Below are 14,135 nucleotides of genomic sequence, written 5' to 3'. Positions count from 1 at the left end.
TATCTCCATGTTGCTGAATGCATCATCAGGGCTGGTCTGGATGAACAGATCCAAAGATGACACTGGGCAGATTTGTAATTTAGCTTGTTTGTACATTTGACCTCATCTAATTTCCAAATGCATCATATTGTGTTTAATATTTAAATATGATGGAGGGATGGATTGCCACATAGTAACAGAGTCTTTAAAGTAACTAAACCTTTCTCTGTCAAATAATATTGACCACCACTGTAATAAATGGTCCTGTGGTCTTGTGGATCTTAAATAATGCATTAGGTCAAATCTATTCAATATAATAGTGAATCATTTATTTTTGTGGCAATTATTTAAGTACATATCAATAAAAATATTTGGTTCAATGTAAAGATGTGGTTTAGCTGTACATGAATTTTAAGATGGTGTTGTTTGTTTAAAATGCTTAAAATACAGTGAGGAGCATTGCATTCACACTTAAGACATTTAGATTTAATTTGCTGCACTGAATAAATCCAAATAAATTCACTGATAAATGTAGATTATTATACTTAATTATATATCACTGATATGTAAAATTTCAATACATTTTTATTTGCACTATTTAAAAAAAATCTGTTCTTCACAACAACTCAATATTTCTGCTTACATATTAATTGATTCCTTTTTGTTTTTGTATTTGAATCTACTATGAAAGGGTTACTACAAAAGTTCTCATTTAATTTATATTATCAACACCAAACATAGTTCTATTTAATTAATAATATTGCTTGTAATCTGTTGCTGAGTAGATATGATATTACAGTCCATTGCCTCTTATTTACATTATTTTGTCTGGTTTTGTATTCTAGAAAAACTTCTGGCGCAGCATGTCAGACGAATTTCTTTCAGTATGCACCGAAACAAGGCCTGATAATGCAGATCAAGAACAAAGAAAAGTAAAGTTGTGTCTCTTTCTTTTGTCGTTTGTTGTGAGTTGTGATAAATTAAAATTAGTGTGTATCCATGGTTGCAAGTTATGTTACAGGAAAGTGTAAACTGTGCAGTACACCACAGCACTATAAACTGCAGTGATGCTGTAGTAGTGCTTCAGGTCATGGTGATGGGGCTCTTTAATGTCAATCCACTGAGTTCTGTTACTGTAAGACATCATGTTCTTGTTCCAGCAGAGGGCCTCAGTGATAAGGAGACAAACTGCTCCTCATAAGTCACATGCTATCATTTGATTCAGTACCACCCAGTGCCCAGAGCTTCTCCATAACCCAGTCTGACACACTTATAACGATGAACACCTGCAAGCAGAGGGCAAGACACACGCTATTAACATATGACCTGCAGGTTATTCCATAGAGAGACATGACACCGTTTGATTCCTCTTGGAAATAGTCGGGTTTCTGCACTAAAACTCCACTGAACTCCAATGGCGCACTTGCTCAGGGAAACAGTATGATGATTTTATATAACAGAATCTGTATATAGATGGATATAAATTGGGACAGGAGCAGCGGCTTCCTCCCTGATTTCAGCACCATGGAGAGCAAACTCGCTCTTGACACTGAGAAGAAGTCAACAGACTGCGTTCGGCTTCATGCACATCACTGTACACACAACCCATAAATATATAAATATGATAAATAATTTAAACGGATTTTGGCGATGAGCACATTTATATTACATTATAAATAATATTATATTTCAATATCAATATTTATCCTACATGTAGACATGTCAGTCCATATAACCTACATATTATACCAGCCTGCCTGCAGCCTATGGCTCTATATGTTGAAGGGGGTTAAGTAACGCCTCACGCATTATGTAACACACTTGGGGATGGGAGTAATATTGTGCGTGCGCTGTCAGTGGTCTCGCTTCTTGTCCAATCATGTGTGTCCTCAGTCTGCACACAGCTCTCCTCCACCCGACGTCCTCAGCATCAGCAGAGCGGAGGCTGGCACCAGCGGAGCACCAGCAGCAGCGGAACGACCCTTTGTGCTTCACCGACCGACGCGCATCCTTCTGAGAGGAAACAACCATCGGACATCCAGGCAAGCCTTTCATTTGTTTCCCCTTTCGTAAAAATACCTTTCAAGAGAATCTGTTATGACCAATTAAGCCAAAACCCGGAGTGTAACTATATTGACAGGGTGGGAGCAGGTGGTGCTGAGGAAGAGGAGGTGTTTACAAGTTCAGGAATTTGTCAAATCATCCAAATGTCGCTGCGAAATCTTGGAATGTTTTGGGTGGTGCTGTGTGAAATGTGGACACAGGAGGTCTGAAGTTGAAGGGGTTTTTACATCACCATTGGTTGCATCCTTATGTCGTACTTAGTGTGTCTTTATTCTAGAGGCTGAGAAAAACACCCCCAGCAGCTGTGGGGGCGCCACATGGAACAAAACAAAGCCCCCAAAACATAATCAAATATGTAACAAGCGATTTGAAGACAGTGTGGGAGAAGATGCTGTCATTTTCAGGGCACACAAACATAAGTCATAAGTCTTTAGAAACAATAAAAATGGCTCAAAAGTGAGATGTGGAAAACAAAGGGAGGCGTGAAAACATGTAAACACATGGGATGGCTTTCCAGTGTTCCCTGGTTAGAGCAGTGGTTTTATTTAAAGGCGGATATTCTTAAAAATGGTGACACTGAGTTTATTATAAGAGTGTATTTTTAAAGGGTTTTAGCACTGTAAAGATCCAATACAGAGAATGGTTCTGTTAGAGCTTATCATAGATGTTATAGTCATAGTGAAGTCAAGTGTTTTCCTCTTTGGTACCAGCTACTAATAAACAACTTCTGTGCAATCAGACAAACATTTTTTGAATGTTGGTATTGGTTTCAGTTTTTGCTTTATGCTTCCTGGAAGCAGGATTACTGAAAGTAAAAGTGATTACTTAGTAATGACATCATGCAGGGATGATGCAGTGTGTTTAAGGGTCGATGAGCTTAGAACAAGTGTGAATGACGTGCTACTCACAAGAGAACTATTTTCAGAGTACAAATATTTCATATTATGGATTTATATAAATAGTTATATAGTATAAATATTTCCTTCTTGGCATAATGTTTAAAAATGTATAAGGCATCTGGACATAAATGCTCAATTAAGCTCACATCTTCAAAGCTGTACAACAGTCTGTCAGTGTGCATCAAATGTCGTCATCACTGAAATAACATCTCATTAACAATCACAGCAACAGAACAAATGGACTGAGTGCATCACATGGTTCATCATATCAAATTGGAATAGCTTCACATTAGTCCATGTGCACAATCAACATTAGAGAGCACGTCGAACGGGATGGATTAAGGGAATTTATTATTGACGCCCACTCCATGCTGTTTTAGACCATCTGGATAAGGGAAATAGCTTCAGGGGAGGCTTAAAGACTTGTTTACCAGTCATGTTCACATTATCTCATCATCCCACTGACAGCTTTCACCCAAGCCCAACCTTTCCCTAGGACATCCACTTCGTAAACTATATTTGAAGTTTTCGGAGTGAATTGCTGCATTTACACAGCTAGGTTGTCTGTTGGTTATGCTTAGGGGGCTGATCCTGTGTTTGCAACTTAGATAATGCTCAGCCTGCTCAGTGGGTAGCCAATCAACATTGTCTGCAGTCAAGCAGAGGATGCGGGCGGAGAACCGAATGCATAATCCTACTTTACAGGAGCTAGGTCAGGACAGGAACAAGTGCAAACACAATGGAAACAGGCAAAATGTCCCCAAGATCAAAATGAAAAATCGAAATGACAGCAAGTATAGGTAGCAGAGCATGCATGCCTGTATCAAAACACCTCACCTGGTTTCAGGTTACAAGCCACTGAGTGATCATTAGCAAAAGAAGAAGTGTTGTACTGGAATAAATAACATGAGATGATTCTAAAAGACTGTTTGAATGGTTTGGCTAATGCTAGCTGATCTCTGACTCTTTATTTTTGATGTTGTGATGTTACCACCCTGCTGCTTTTCCTTTATTTGGCTGCTTTTAGTTGCATGAATTTAGAAAAGTCTCTTCCTGAACTAAACATCTTCGCACCGTTTATTAGATTATTTCTTCCTTTATTCATTTGCCAGTTCACATTTGTTTTACTATTGTGCATAATAATTTTGGGTTATTTTTAACGTCCATAATCTTGGCTTTATGGCTTAAACCCTTGTTGTCTTCACCATTAGTTTGTTGTCTTTACTTTAGATTACAAAACTGTAATCTATTGCACAAATCTGTTTAAAAAAAGTAAAATATTTGTTATAAACTCCAATATATACCACAATCATCTGCAACAAACAGCTGAAATGTGACTCAGTAAGTATGAACAGGAGCTCACACACACTGACTCGAGGACACAGTGTTCATTCAGTCTGAGAAAAACACTGTGCGGCTGAATGGTGAACACCCCCTCACCACCTCGACACGCACTCTCAGATATTTTCTCAGTGAAGGACGGCGTCTCAGGATGAGCAACAGAAGCCCACACTGTGCAGATTTACACATAATTGGTCCCATCTAGCTGGAGCCGCTCGTGCAGCATTTTCCCTCTGTTGCTAAGACTGTTGCTAGGGCACGGCTCCGGTTGCTCTGCCCTGCTCGGTGCCTATCATCACCTGCCTGTGCCGTGCCAGTGTGCCAGGCAGGCTGTGCATACAGTATGATAACAGTGTGGATTTCTGAAAATGAAAGTGAAACTACTGGCAAGGTGGTGAAGGCCACCCAGAATCTATTTTTGAGTCTAATAAAAGGAGGTGGAGCTTGATTCCCACAACTCTCTGCTCTATTTTTACAATCCTCTTTGGGCCTCGGTGGTTTGAAGAAAAAGGATTTTGCACGAGTCTGGGCCGTTCGTACAGGGAACGTGGCTTATATTGGGTCATCCAGCAGTGATATCATTCTGTTATTGATAGAGGATTGTTTGGGGAGGCCAGACGATCAACGGAAGACTGACGTATACCAGCCAAACTATAAAAAAAAGGTACCATCTGGACTAAGAGAGGGAAGACAGGTTCGGATTCACTGATGTGACAGCAGCACACAGGCCTTGGGGTCAATTACATCATTCCCAGTGCAAAGAGGGAAAAAACATGTAAGCACTTACGTAACTGACCCCCTTTGGCAAATCAACAGGCGAGCGGATTGTATGAAGTTTATTCGAGCATGAGAGAAAGTCTGCATTATTTAGCTTTAAAGCATCAATAAAATATGTTTTCTCTTTGTTTAAATGTGCATGTACAAAATGAAAAGAGTTCAGTGTTTGAGTTATTTTTTCTACGCTGGTCTCTATTTTTTCAAAGAGGATATAACGTCGTCCCATCATCTATTATATCTCAGTGATAGAAGCACTTTGTAGCTTCTGGCAGGCAGCCTCACAGTCTTGGCACAGAAGGCTGATAAGGAGAGTTAGTGAATTGTGCTTAGCAGAGTGATATACTGAAGTTGGACACCTTTGATCTATTACTGGGCTTCATCTGATCATCTTAATCTGGGATGACTTTGACGAAGAACTTGAGTATGAAAAGAGTAATATCAGAATAATATCTTCTTTCTAGTTGTATCTCTGAACTCTACCCTTTTGAAACCAAAAAAGTTTTCTTTTGTTTTGTGTCTTTCACTGTTTTTTAGCCACATTAGTGGCATGGCTCTATCAGATGGATTGCCATGCCATTTTGTACAGACTTTCATGGTTCCCAGAGAATGAATCCTAAAGACTCTGGTGATCCTCTGACTTTCCCTCTATACTCCCACCATGAGACTGACATTTCGTGATTCAGAGTGAAATATCTCAAGAACATTTGGATGGATTGTCATAGAATTTGTTACAGATAGTGTTCCCTGAGGATAAATCATTGACAGTATATAAGTATAAATGTATATAATAATCTATTCTAATAACGTATAATAATGTGACCTTTAGCTCCAACAGTTAAAGTTTTCACTTATTCAGTGATGTATCTCAACTTGAAAGATCGCCATGAAAGTTTGTACAGTCATTATCACCTGACTTTTCCTCTAATGCCACCATGAGGTTGACATTTTTATTAACAACTATTGGCTCTAGCGCCATCTTCAGGTCAAAATTTGTTCATCCAATACTTTTCTAATACTAAATACTTTCAAAGCTAATGACATTCTGACCAGCCTCAGCTGTACTTGATGATTCGCAAATGTAAACATGTCAACATGCTAAACCCAGAAATACCTCAAAATTATCACTGCTGACATTAGCATTTAGCCTAAAGACTGTTATCTTCATATGTTTACGTCTTTTTACTTGTTTTTGCTCTTTAGTTCATTTCCCTCCATTCGATTGCTAAAGGACTTTAAAAATGTACATGGCTGTTTATTTTTAGGGGGTGACTTGTAGAGTTTGTTTCACAAGGTCATAAATTCAGTGTGTGATGGTCATGGCTGGCTCTGGGCTTGTTGTGCCATCTGTACCAGGCAGTATGTGTGTGTATGTGTGTGGTGGTGGGTGGGATTTAGTGGTGTAACAGAGTTCAGACAGAGGGCCCTTGTTTGTTGAGGGTTTGAGCGCCACGTCAAAATGCTGCCACATACGCAGTCCACAGAAAAAATGACTCACCTGATCTTTCTCCTCTTTTTCACTCATCAGGGGAAAACGCAACGTGAAGCACAATGGGACCATTCCAAGAATATGAGGTGAGTCTTCATTGCTACTGGTCACTGGTGATAGAGTCTTTTTTTGGAGGAAATGTAAAGAAAAAGATGGTAAACTGTGCTGTGTTACAGTTATCATAACAAGGCAAACAACCAACAATATGAACAAAAAATTTCAAAATATTGTCATCCTGAAAAAGGAGGTACACTAAGCTAAGGTGGCTACATCCCTGCCTGCAGCCTTGACAGATGTTCCTTTGAACAGGAAAAAAAGTCACCAGAGAAAGGAAGCCCCCGCAGCCGCATCCCACGTTTGGTCCTTCACCCCTTCCGACCAAAGGAAAAAAGCTCGCCTCTGTCTGATTCACCTTTTTCAGAGGAGGAGGGGAAGGAGTGTGACATGAGCTCAGACCACTCCAAAAGGACCATAAGCACCAACAGCTTCTGCTCTGGTAAGAATTTCAAATCCCTTCTGAGGACAGATGAGTTCAGAAGGTTACTTTGAACACCATTTACAGGCTGTCAGGCATGTAAGCACTTACGTAACTGCAAGATAGTGTTGCAGTGCTCTTGGTTGGTAGCGTAAAAATAAAATCCTCACTCTATTTGTGAAGAAATCTGTGGTGGCAGAGATCTTTACTTAAGTAAAATTATCTATACTACAGTGTGAATATGCAAGACTACAAGTAAAAGTTATGTTTTAAAACGTGTTTAAGTAAAAGTACAGAAGAAAAAATTATTAAAGTATCAAAAGCACAAGTACTCATTATGCAGAACGGCACTTTTTAGAGTAATATAACATTTTATCACCAATGCATTAAAGTTAAAGTGTGTAACATTTAGGATGATCTATTGGCAGAAATTGAATATAATATTCATAGGTATGTTTTCAGTAGTGTATAATCACCTGAATATAGAAATCGTGTTTTTGTTACCTTAGAATGAGTCCTTTTTATTTAAAGGAGCAGTAGGTCGCCTTCCATGGAGTCCACCATGTTGAGCCACCAACAGTAGCACAGAATGGACAAACCAAACACTGGCTGTAGATAGGACCTTTGGCAAATTTTGCGAGTTTCACAGCCGATATAGTGTCTCCTACACACTTCACAGCCCGTTCTCATTCCCAGGTCATCAATTACAGACGTAAGTGCTGTTCAATTAGTTGCAATCTCACAATCAACTTTATCACAAGATGCCACTAAACCACACAGAGGCTCTTTAGCGTTTTAATATAAATTGCTTCAAAATTAAGAAAAATGTTTATTCTAGAACATTTTAAAAATCTCTCTAAAATTTCAAGTTCCTTTACTTGTTTTAAGAAAATAAGACTTTTAGGACTCATTATTACACAAATTACCTGGTAAATGAAGATTTTGAGTGTTGTGCACTGTTAAGCAGAATGTTAATCTGCATACTAAGTGACCCAAGCAATCAGATAAATGTAGTAGATTGAAAAGTACAATATTTCCCTCTGAAATTAAGTGTAAATATTAGTATAAAGTAGCAGAAAATGGAAATACTCAAGTAAAGTAAAAACACCACAAAACTGTACTGTACCGTGCTTGAGTAAATGTACTTTGTTGTATTCCTCCACTGCATGAAAGATTTTCTGTACACCTTCCTTAATAGAGCAAATGAAAGACAAAAACTACACACTAAAGAATGTGTGTGTGCATGTGTGTGTATAATAAGTGTGCGTGTGTGTACTGTGTAAACTACTATATGAAAGTGACGAGCCATTGTGAAAGCTGTCGTGCTATCTGTCAGATAACACCCGGGCTGAACCTTGAGCTCTGATTGCCTGCTTGTGTTCGCTGCCTGCCCCACGCTGCCTGTTCTTGGCTATTACTGTCTGTGTGCCTGTTTACAATAGATGACACCGGCTGCCCCACTAGTCAGTCTGTGTCCCCCTCCAAAACCCCGTCAGGCTCAGAGCAGAGTGCCCACGGCTCGCCGATACTCCCCGAGCGCAAGGCCAAAGTGAAGAGGGTGAGGGTGATGGCCGAGTGGAGCGGTGAACCACGGAGCGCCCCGAGGCACAAGAGGGAGCTGAGGTCGGCCATGAAAGCCAGAGGTAAAGAGGAATACAGAAACGCAGATAAAAAGTTTCTTTTGTCAGAAAAAGCAAATGAGGAAATTCAACAATCATTTAAAATCTTCACCTTTAGGCGTATGAAAATAATCTAATTCCTGCATAAAAAACTTTTTTTTTACATGCACAGGCTTACCATACAGCACACTGCATATATATATATATATATATACACTTCTGCATGCCAGTGGTTCCTCAAAGACCAAAGTACAATAACTGTGTATTTGTCACATGTCAGCAGCCAGCAGATTTCCTGGTATGTTGACTGGAACAAACAGTGGCTGGGAAGCAGCTGCCTGCCTGAAAGCAGAATAATAACTGGAGTAAATTGTCGTCTGTGCATCTGTGCTCTCTTGACGTATATTGTAGAAACAGTGCACTCCAGCCTTTATCCCAAAATTAAATTTCCCCTCTTTTAATCAGGGGGAGAAGAGAAAAACTGTCAATGAGTCAAAATGTGGAAGAAAGCTGATTGGTTGAGGAAGAGGTTCGGGAGCTTAGCCAATTAGGCTGATTAGCAGGAGGTTACTACACTGACTGGATGTGTACAGACCCTCAGTTGACTCACAACGTGGTGGAGGATCACTTAGTTTTGAACAATTTTATTTGTCACAGTCATCACTGGACACATTATGGTTTTATTTGATGGCAAAAGATGCTACTCAGGTATGGCTTTAAACTTCATCTTTAATCATTTCAACTCAATATTTAGTGACCAGTTTTTCTCTAAACAGATGTTCTAGCCTGTGCTATGGCCTTCTATATACAGTGCTAGTCTTGCAACATTTAAGCAGAACAGATTGTGTTACACATAATGACTGGATGTTATTGGCTAATTCTGGAGGGTAATGGAATTTGCAATCACATGAAGTGGTTTATCTGTATGCCTTGCTCTTCAAACTCACTAACAAAGGGTATAAATTATGGGGAGTAGCCCATCCAAAAGCTGTTGTATGATAATATCTGTTTCAGGCTGTGCTATCTGGTTGGCCCTTCCTTAATGGATGTCCTGCTTACAGAAACTGTAACATGATAGTCCTGCTTTATTCAGCGCTTGATCGTAACTGGTCTTTTGGTGCTTATTGAATGAGAGGCTAGTATCATCAGACAGACAGAGTGTGTGTTTCTGTGATAACATACCTGACCAAGTGTTGACTTTTGTTTTGTCAATTAATAAGTGTTTTCTTATTATTTAAACTTTTCATTTAAAGAATATTGTGTTGTAGCGCCTTTCAGCGGTCATACAGTCTGGCTTTAAGTCTGTTAGCATGCTAATGCTGTGATGCTTCTCCCTGCAGGTAGTGAGGCAGACTTCAGCTCCTCCAGCAGCACAGGCAGCCTGAAGACCAAGGGGAGCCTCACGTTCAGTTCAGCTGGAAAGAAGGCACCTTCACGCAGGTATGAGGCTCATATGGCAAGTATGGTCTCACTACTAGACTAAGACAGTTGGGTAGTGTTCATCATGTATAAAAGTTCCCATTTGTCCTACTTTTTTGGAATTAACAAGTCAGCAAGCTTTATTTTCTAATGCTTTCTTTTATCAAGTCGCAGCACCCACATCAGACCGCTCCCAGTGTTCAAACCAGCCGGGAGCCCTACGGCCAACCGCGATGCAGAGCTCTACGCTCCCTACAGGACTCCTCCCAGAGCTGCTTCCTCGACCAACAGCAGCAGCTGCAACTCCAGCCCCACTTCCAGGTACAAAACATGGCTTTCATAACATGCATGATTAATAACCCCAGAGCAAAGATTGTGGTTTTAAAGTTGGGGGAGAAAAAGTTGGTAATCAGTTGTGAGCTCGTGGTAAAGTCTAACCTTTCCACATTTCTCCACTTGGATTCATTATAAAGCCAACTAGCTTATCCCTGCTTGTGGGAGAAACAAGCAGATTTTGGACTCATGAGAGATTTGGACTGTAGCTCAGGCAATGTGCAGCATAGCAATGAGTGAGTGGGTGGGTGGATTAAGCTCAGACTGTTTTATCGTTTCCTCTCTTGCACCCGTCTGGGATTATACGGTCATGATTTGGCTGTGGTTGGGATTAATGAAGATTTAATATAGCAAATGTCTGAATATGGTACCCAGACATTGACCCTATTGAATGCAGGCTAAATTGGATTAAAGTGAACACACCTTGGTTTGGACGAGAGAACAGGGTCATAAATATTTTAGAAGGGCAGAATTGATGTGTGAACTGAATAGCCTGACGCTCAAACGTGTTTGGGACCACCATGAATTTCTGACATGGTGCTCCAGGCTCTGTGTTACTTGGAAGGCTTACTTCTTAGGCTTTATATTTGTTGGCAGCTCAGCCCTGCATAAGGTTTAACCTAAAAATCCTCTCTCAGCAGTGTAAATGACAAACATTCAACACACAGCCTTTTGAGTTTTCATGCAGTAGCAGAATTTGCTCTCTTTATCTCATGTTTACAGCTTCCATAAATGCATTATAACCCTCCACTCTTGTCCCTTTTTAAGACATTTCTTCTGCCTGACTAAGTGTCATGTGACATATTTTCCTCTCTCATGCTACCTTCTGCTGGGCTGTTTCTATTTCTGGCTGGATGCAGAGCGCTCTCATCAAAGCCTCAAGTATCCCAGGTTGCTAGGATATTGTGCTAGTGCAAGAGAGGGGCTTACATGCTGCTTTGCATATTGTCCAAATCCACCCACTCATCCTCTACAGAAAAAAAGATGAATCCTTTTTATCAGTTGCTCTTTGAGAATGATACAACTCTGATCATAGAAACATGCGAAGGGCATTTGAATGCTAATGCATTAGCTTCTAGATTAAGGTATTTTTTTTTTTCCAGCAAGGTGATTTTCTTTCCTTGCTGACTCTGCTTGTATTTAGATAAACCAGCATTTTAGGTTTTTTTTTTTTTTTTTTTTCCTTTAGTCTACATGCCACTAATCCTGTGTCAGACAGTAATTCCAGGCTTCAGAGAGCATCTGCCCTGACAGCAGTCTCTCAGACAAATTACGGCCTGCAGGCAGCGATTTTACTTTAAAGCGTCAAATTGGTTTGTTTTCCGCTGTTGCTTCAAAATGTCTAGTTAGGAGCTGACTGATAATGTTGGTTCTAAAGGGAAGGCTAAACTTGGCCTTTAACCAACAAACTCGTCTCTCTGGCCAACAGAAGAGCGAGCCTGGGCCGCTACCACTCCTGTGGAGACAACCATGGCATCAGACCTCCGAACCCCGAGCAGTATCTCACCCCTCTACAGCAGAAGGAAGTGGCCATCAGACACCTGAAGACCAAACTGATGGAATCTGAGAACAGAGTCCATGACAGGTTGGTAAAGAATTAGCAGCACCGTAGCTCCTGTGACTGACTCTTTTTATGGATGGATGATGGAGGTCCTATGAGAAGGAAAAGTGAAACTATGGTAGTGACGTAATGCCTACTGCAGCTCTGCTCAACTGTTAAAATCAGTGTGAACCCACTGGAAAATGACTATTACATAATATGTATGAAGCTACTAGTTATATCTTGCAAGAAATATGTACTGTATATAAGAGAAATTATTTAAACCATGTGCCCTGATTCATTGCATTATATTACACATTTTCTAATCATTTGCTTTCTTGCTCAGAGTTAGATGAGCAGATTGATGCTCCTCATGTATCTGAAGCTACAGCTAGGTAGCTTAGCTTAGAACTGCTTGCCTAGCTCTGTACAGTTAACAAAATCTTCATAATGTGCTTTTTATTATTATGCTAAGCGAATTGGCAGCTGGCTATAGCTTTATATTTAGCATGCAAATATGAGAGTGGTAACGATCTTCTCATCCAACTCTCAGCAAGACAAGCGAATTTTGTAATGTAATGTAATGTAAAACCATTCCTTAAGTAACTCTGAACTTCTCTTCCCTATTCATTAGAGAGACGGAGATTGAGGAGCTTAAGGGCCAGCTAGGCAGAATGCGGGAAGACTGGATTGAAGAGGAGTGTCACCGGGTGGAGGCTCAGCTGTCCCTCAAAGAGGCTCGCAAAGAGATAAAGCAGCTGCGTCAGGTGGTGGAAACAATGAAGAGCAGCCTGATGGAGAAGGATAAAGGAATACAGAAGTACTTTATCGACATCAACATCCAAAACAGGAAGTTGGAGTCCCTGCTGCAAAGCATGGAGCTTGCCCAGAGTGGCGCCAACCTCCAAGACGAAAACACCTTGGACTTCATCTGTGACAGCCCCGATAGCGGTGGGAAGAAGCTGGTGGGGGAGGAAGAGGGTGGGATGGAGCTGGGAGAACAAGGGGCGGAGGCCATGGCGGACAGCGGGCTACTGGTAAACGATGAGATGGCCAACAGAGCGGACATTTTGGAGCAGGTCTTAATGTCCACTGCAGTGGATTTCAGTCAGGACTCCAGCGGTAAGCTGCCAGAGTCTGGGCTGGGTCTGGGTGTGTCTGCACTGTCAGAAGAGGGACAGTTTATTGATGAATCTCCTGAACCCCCACCAGTTCTACCAAACACAGTTTCCACCACCCTGACCATCTCAAGCACACCTCCGCAGCAGAACTCAGAAGATAAAGGAATGCAGACCGACATAATGCCCATGTCTCCAGACCTGCAGGCTCTGCTCCTCCAGCTGCTGAAGATCCATGGGGCAACAGCAGGGGACACAGTTCTGTCGGCCTCAAGCAGTCTTCTGGGCCTCTCCAACCTGCCCACCTCCACTTCCACCACTGCAAATCTCCACGACTCGACACCTCCCCCACCAAGCATGCCCAGTCCTGCTCCTTCAGAGAGCCCAGAAACCTCCACCGATTCCGGCATGTGCTGCTCGGAACCCACAGAGAGCCGTCGGTTTATGGAGGAGCTGGACTTTGGTGTTGGCGAGGAGGGACCTTGTCTGTCACCGGGACTGGATGTGGTCGGCAAGCGTTACTGGAGCAACAGCTTCCTGGTGGATCTAGTGGCAGTGGCAGCCCCTGTGTTACCCACTGTAGCATGGCTGTACTCGCGGCACGGCGTGGACGGAAGCGCTCCAGTGTACAACATTGCTGCTCTTATCAGGGGCTGTTGCATCATGGGATTGCACTCTCTTCGTAACGTCACCCACAGCCCAGATGCATAAAGGCTTCCACCCCGCATGCACACGCCTAACCTTGAACTAAAAGCACTTAAGCATCTTTTCAAGAGTATTTGTGAGACTTGTTTTTGTTAAACACTTGATATCAATGCAGTTATTTTGGTTCCAACACTGTTACTTCGCACTGTGCAGTTACCATGAGTTGAAGCAAAACGGTGACATGAAAGGGATTATGAAAGGGGTTATTTATATATTTATTTATCATTTACATGTGTAAGCTGATCATCTGGGTAGATGGTTATGTGTTATCATTGTCCGGTGGTGTCCCTAGTTGTCCTTGTGTTTGGAAAAACCGTTCTTAATGTTGGGATGAGACTTTTTTTTTTTTTTTTCCCAAAAAGAAAAACGTTGAACAGTTC

At 41.3% G+C, this 14,135-nt stretch overlaps 1 protein-coding gene across 2 annotated transcripts; it reads left to right on the top strand.

Moving 5' to 3' along the window:
• The first annotated feature begins 6,582 nt into the window (after window positions 1–6,582).
• Window positions 6,583–14,088, top strand: sybu (syntabulin (syntaxin-interacting)). 2 transcript variants are annotated; one of them, XM_035671723.1, is made up of 7 exons: window positions 6,583–6,632; window positions 6,856–7,042; window positions 8,464–8,664; window positions 9,981–10,080; window positions 10,228–10,380; window positions 11,822–11,977; window positions 12,567–14,088. In XM_035671723.1, exons 1-7 carry the CDS (start codon window positions 6,609–6,611, stop codon window positions 13,759–13,761), a joined length of 2,016 nt encoding a protein of 671 aa, XP_035527616.1. In that variant the 5' UTR covers window positions 6,583–6,608; the 3' UTR covers window positions 13,762–14,088. The 2 variants fall into 2 exon arrangements, with proteins under 2 accessions (XP_035527616.1, XP_035527617.1); XM_035671724.1 differs by lacking the exons at window positions 6,583–6,632; window positions 6,856–7,042; window positions 8,464–8,664 and adding an exon at window positions 9,226–9,348.
• The last annotated feature ends 47 nt before the right edge of the window (window positions 14,089–14,135 follow it).

The sequence above is a fragment of the Morone saxatilis genome, unplaced genomic scaffold (assembly GCF_004916995.1).
Source record: "Morone saxatilis isolate NCDOM2014 unplaced genomic scaffold, NCSU_SB_2.0 Contig24, whole genome shotgun sequence".
NCBI lineage: Eukaryota > Metazoa > Chordata > Actinopteri > Moronidae > Morone > Morone saxatilis.
Note: the sequence above shows the minus strand (reverse complement) of the source record. Positions and strands in the feature narration are given on the sequence as shown.

Coding starts and splice junctions, on each gene's coding strand:
- sybu (XM_035671723.1), top strand. CDS start 6,609: ATGGGACCATTCCAAGAATATGAG. Junction 8,665..9,980: donor GTCGGCCATGAAAGCCAGAG/GTAAAGAGGAAT, acceptor TTCTCCCTGCAG/GTAGTGAGGCAGACTTCAGC. Junction 10,081..10,227: donor AAGAAGGCACCTTCACGCAG/GTATGAGGCTCA, acceptor TCTTTTATCAAG/TCGCAGCACCCACATCAGAC.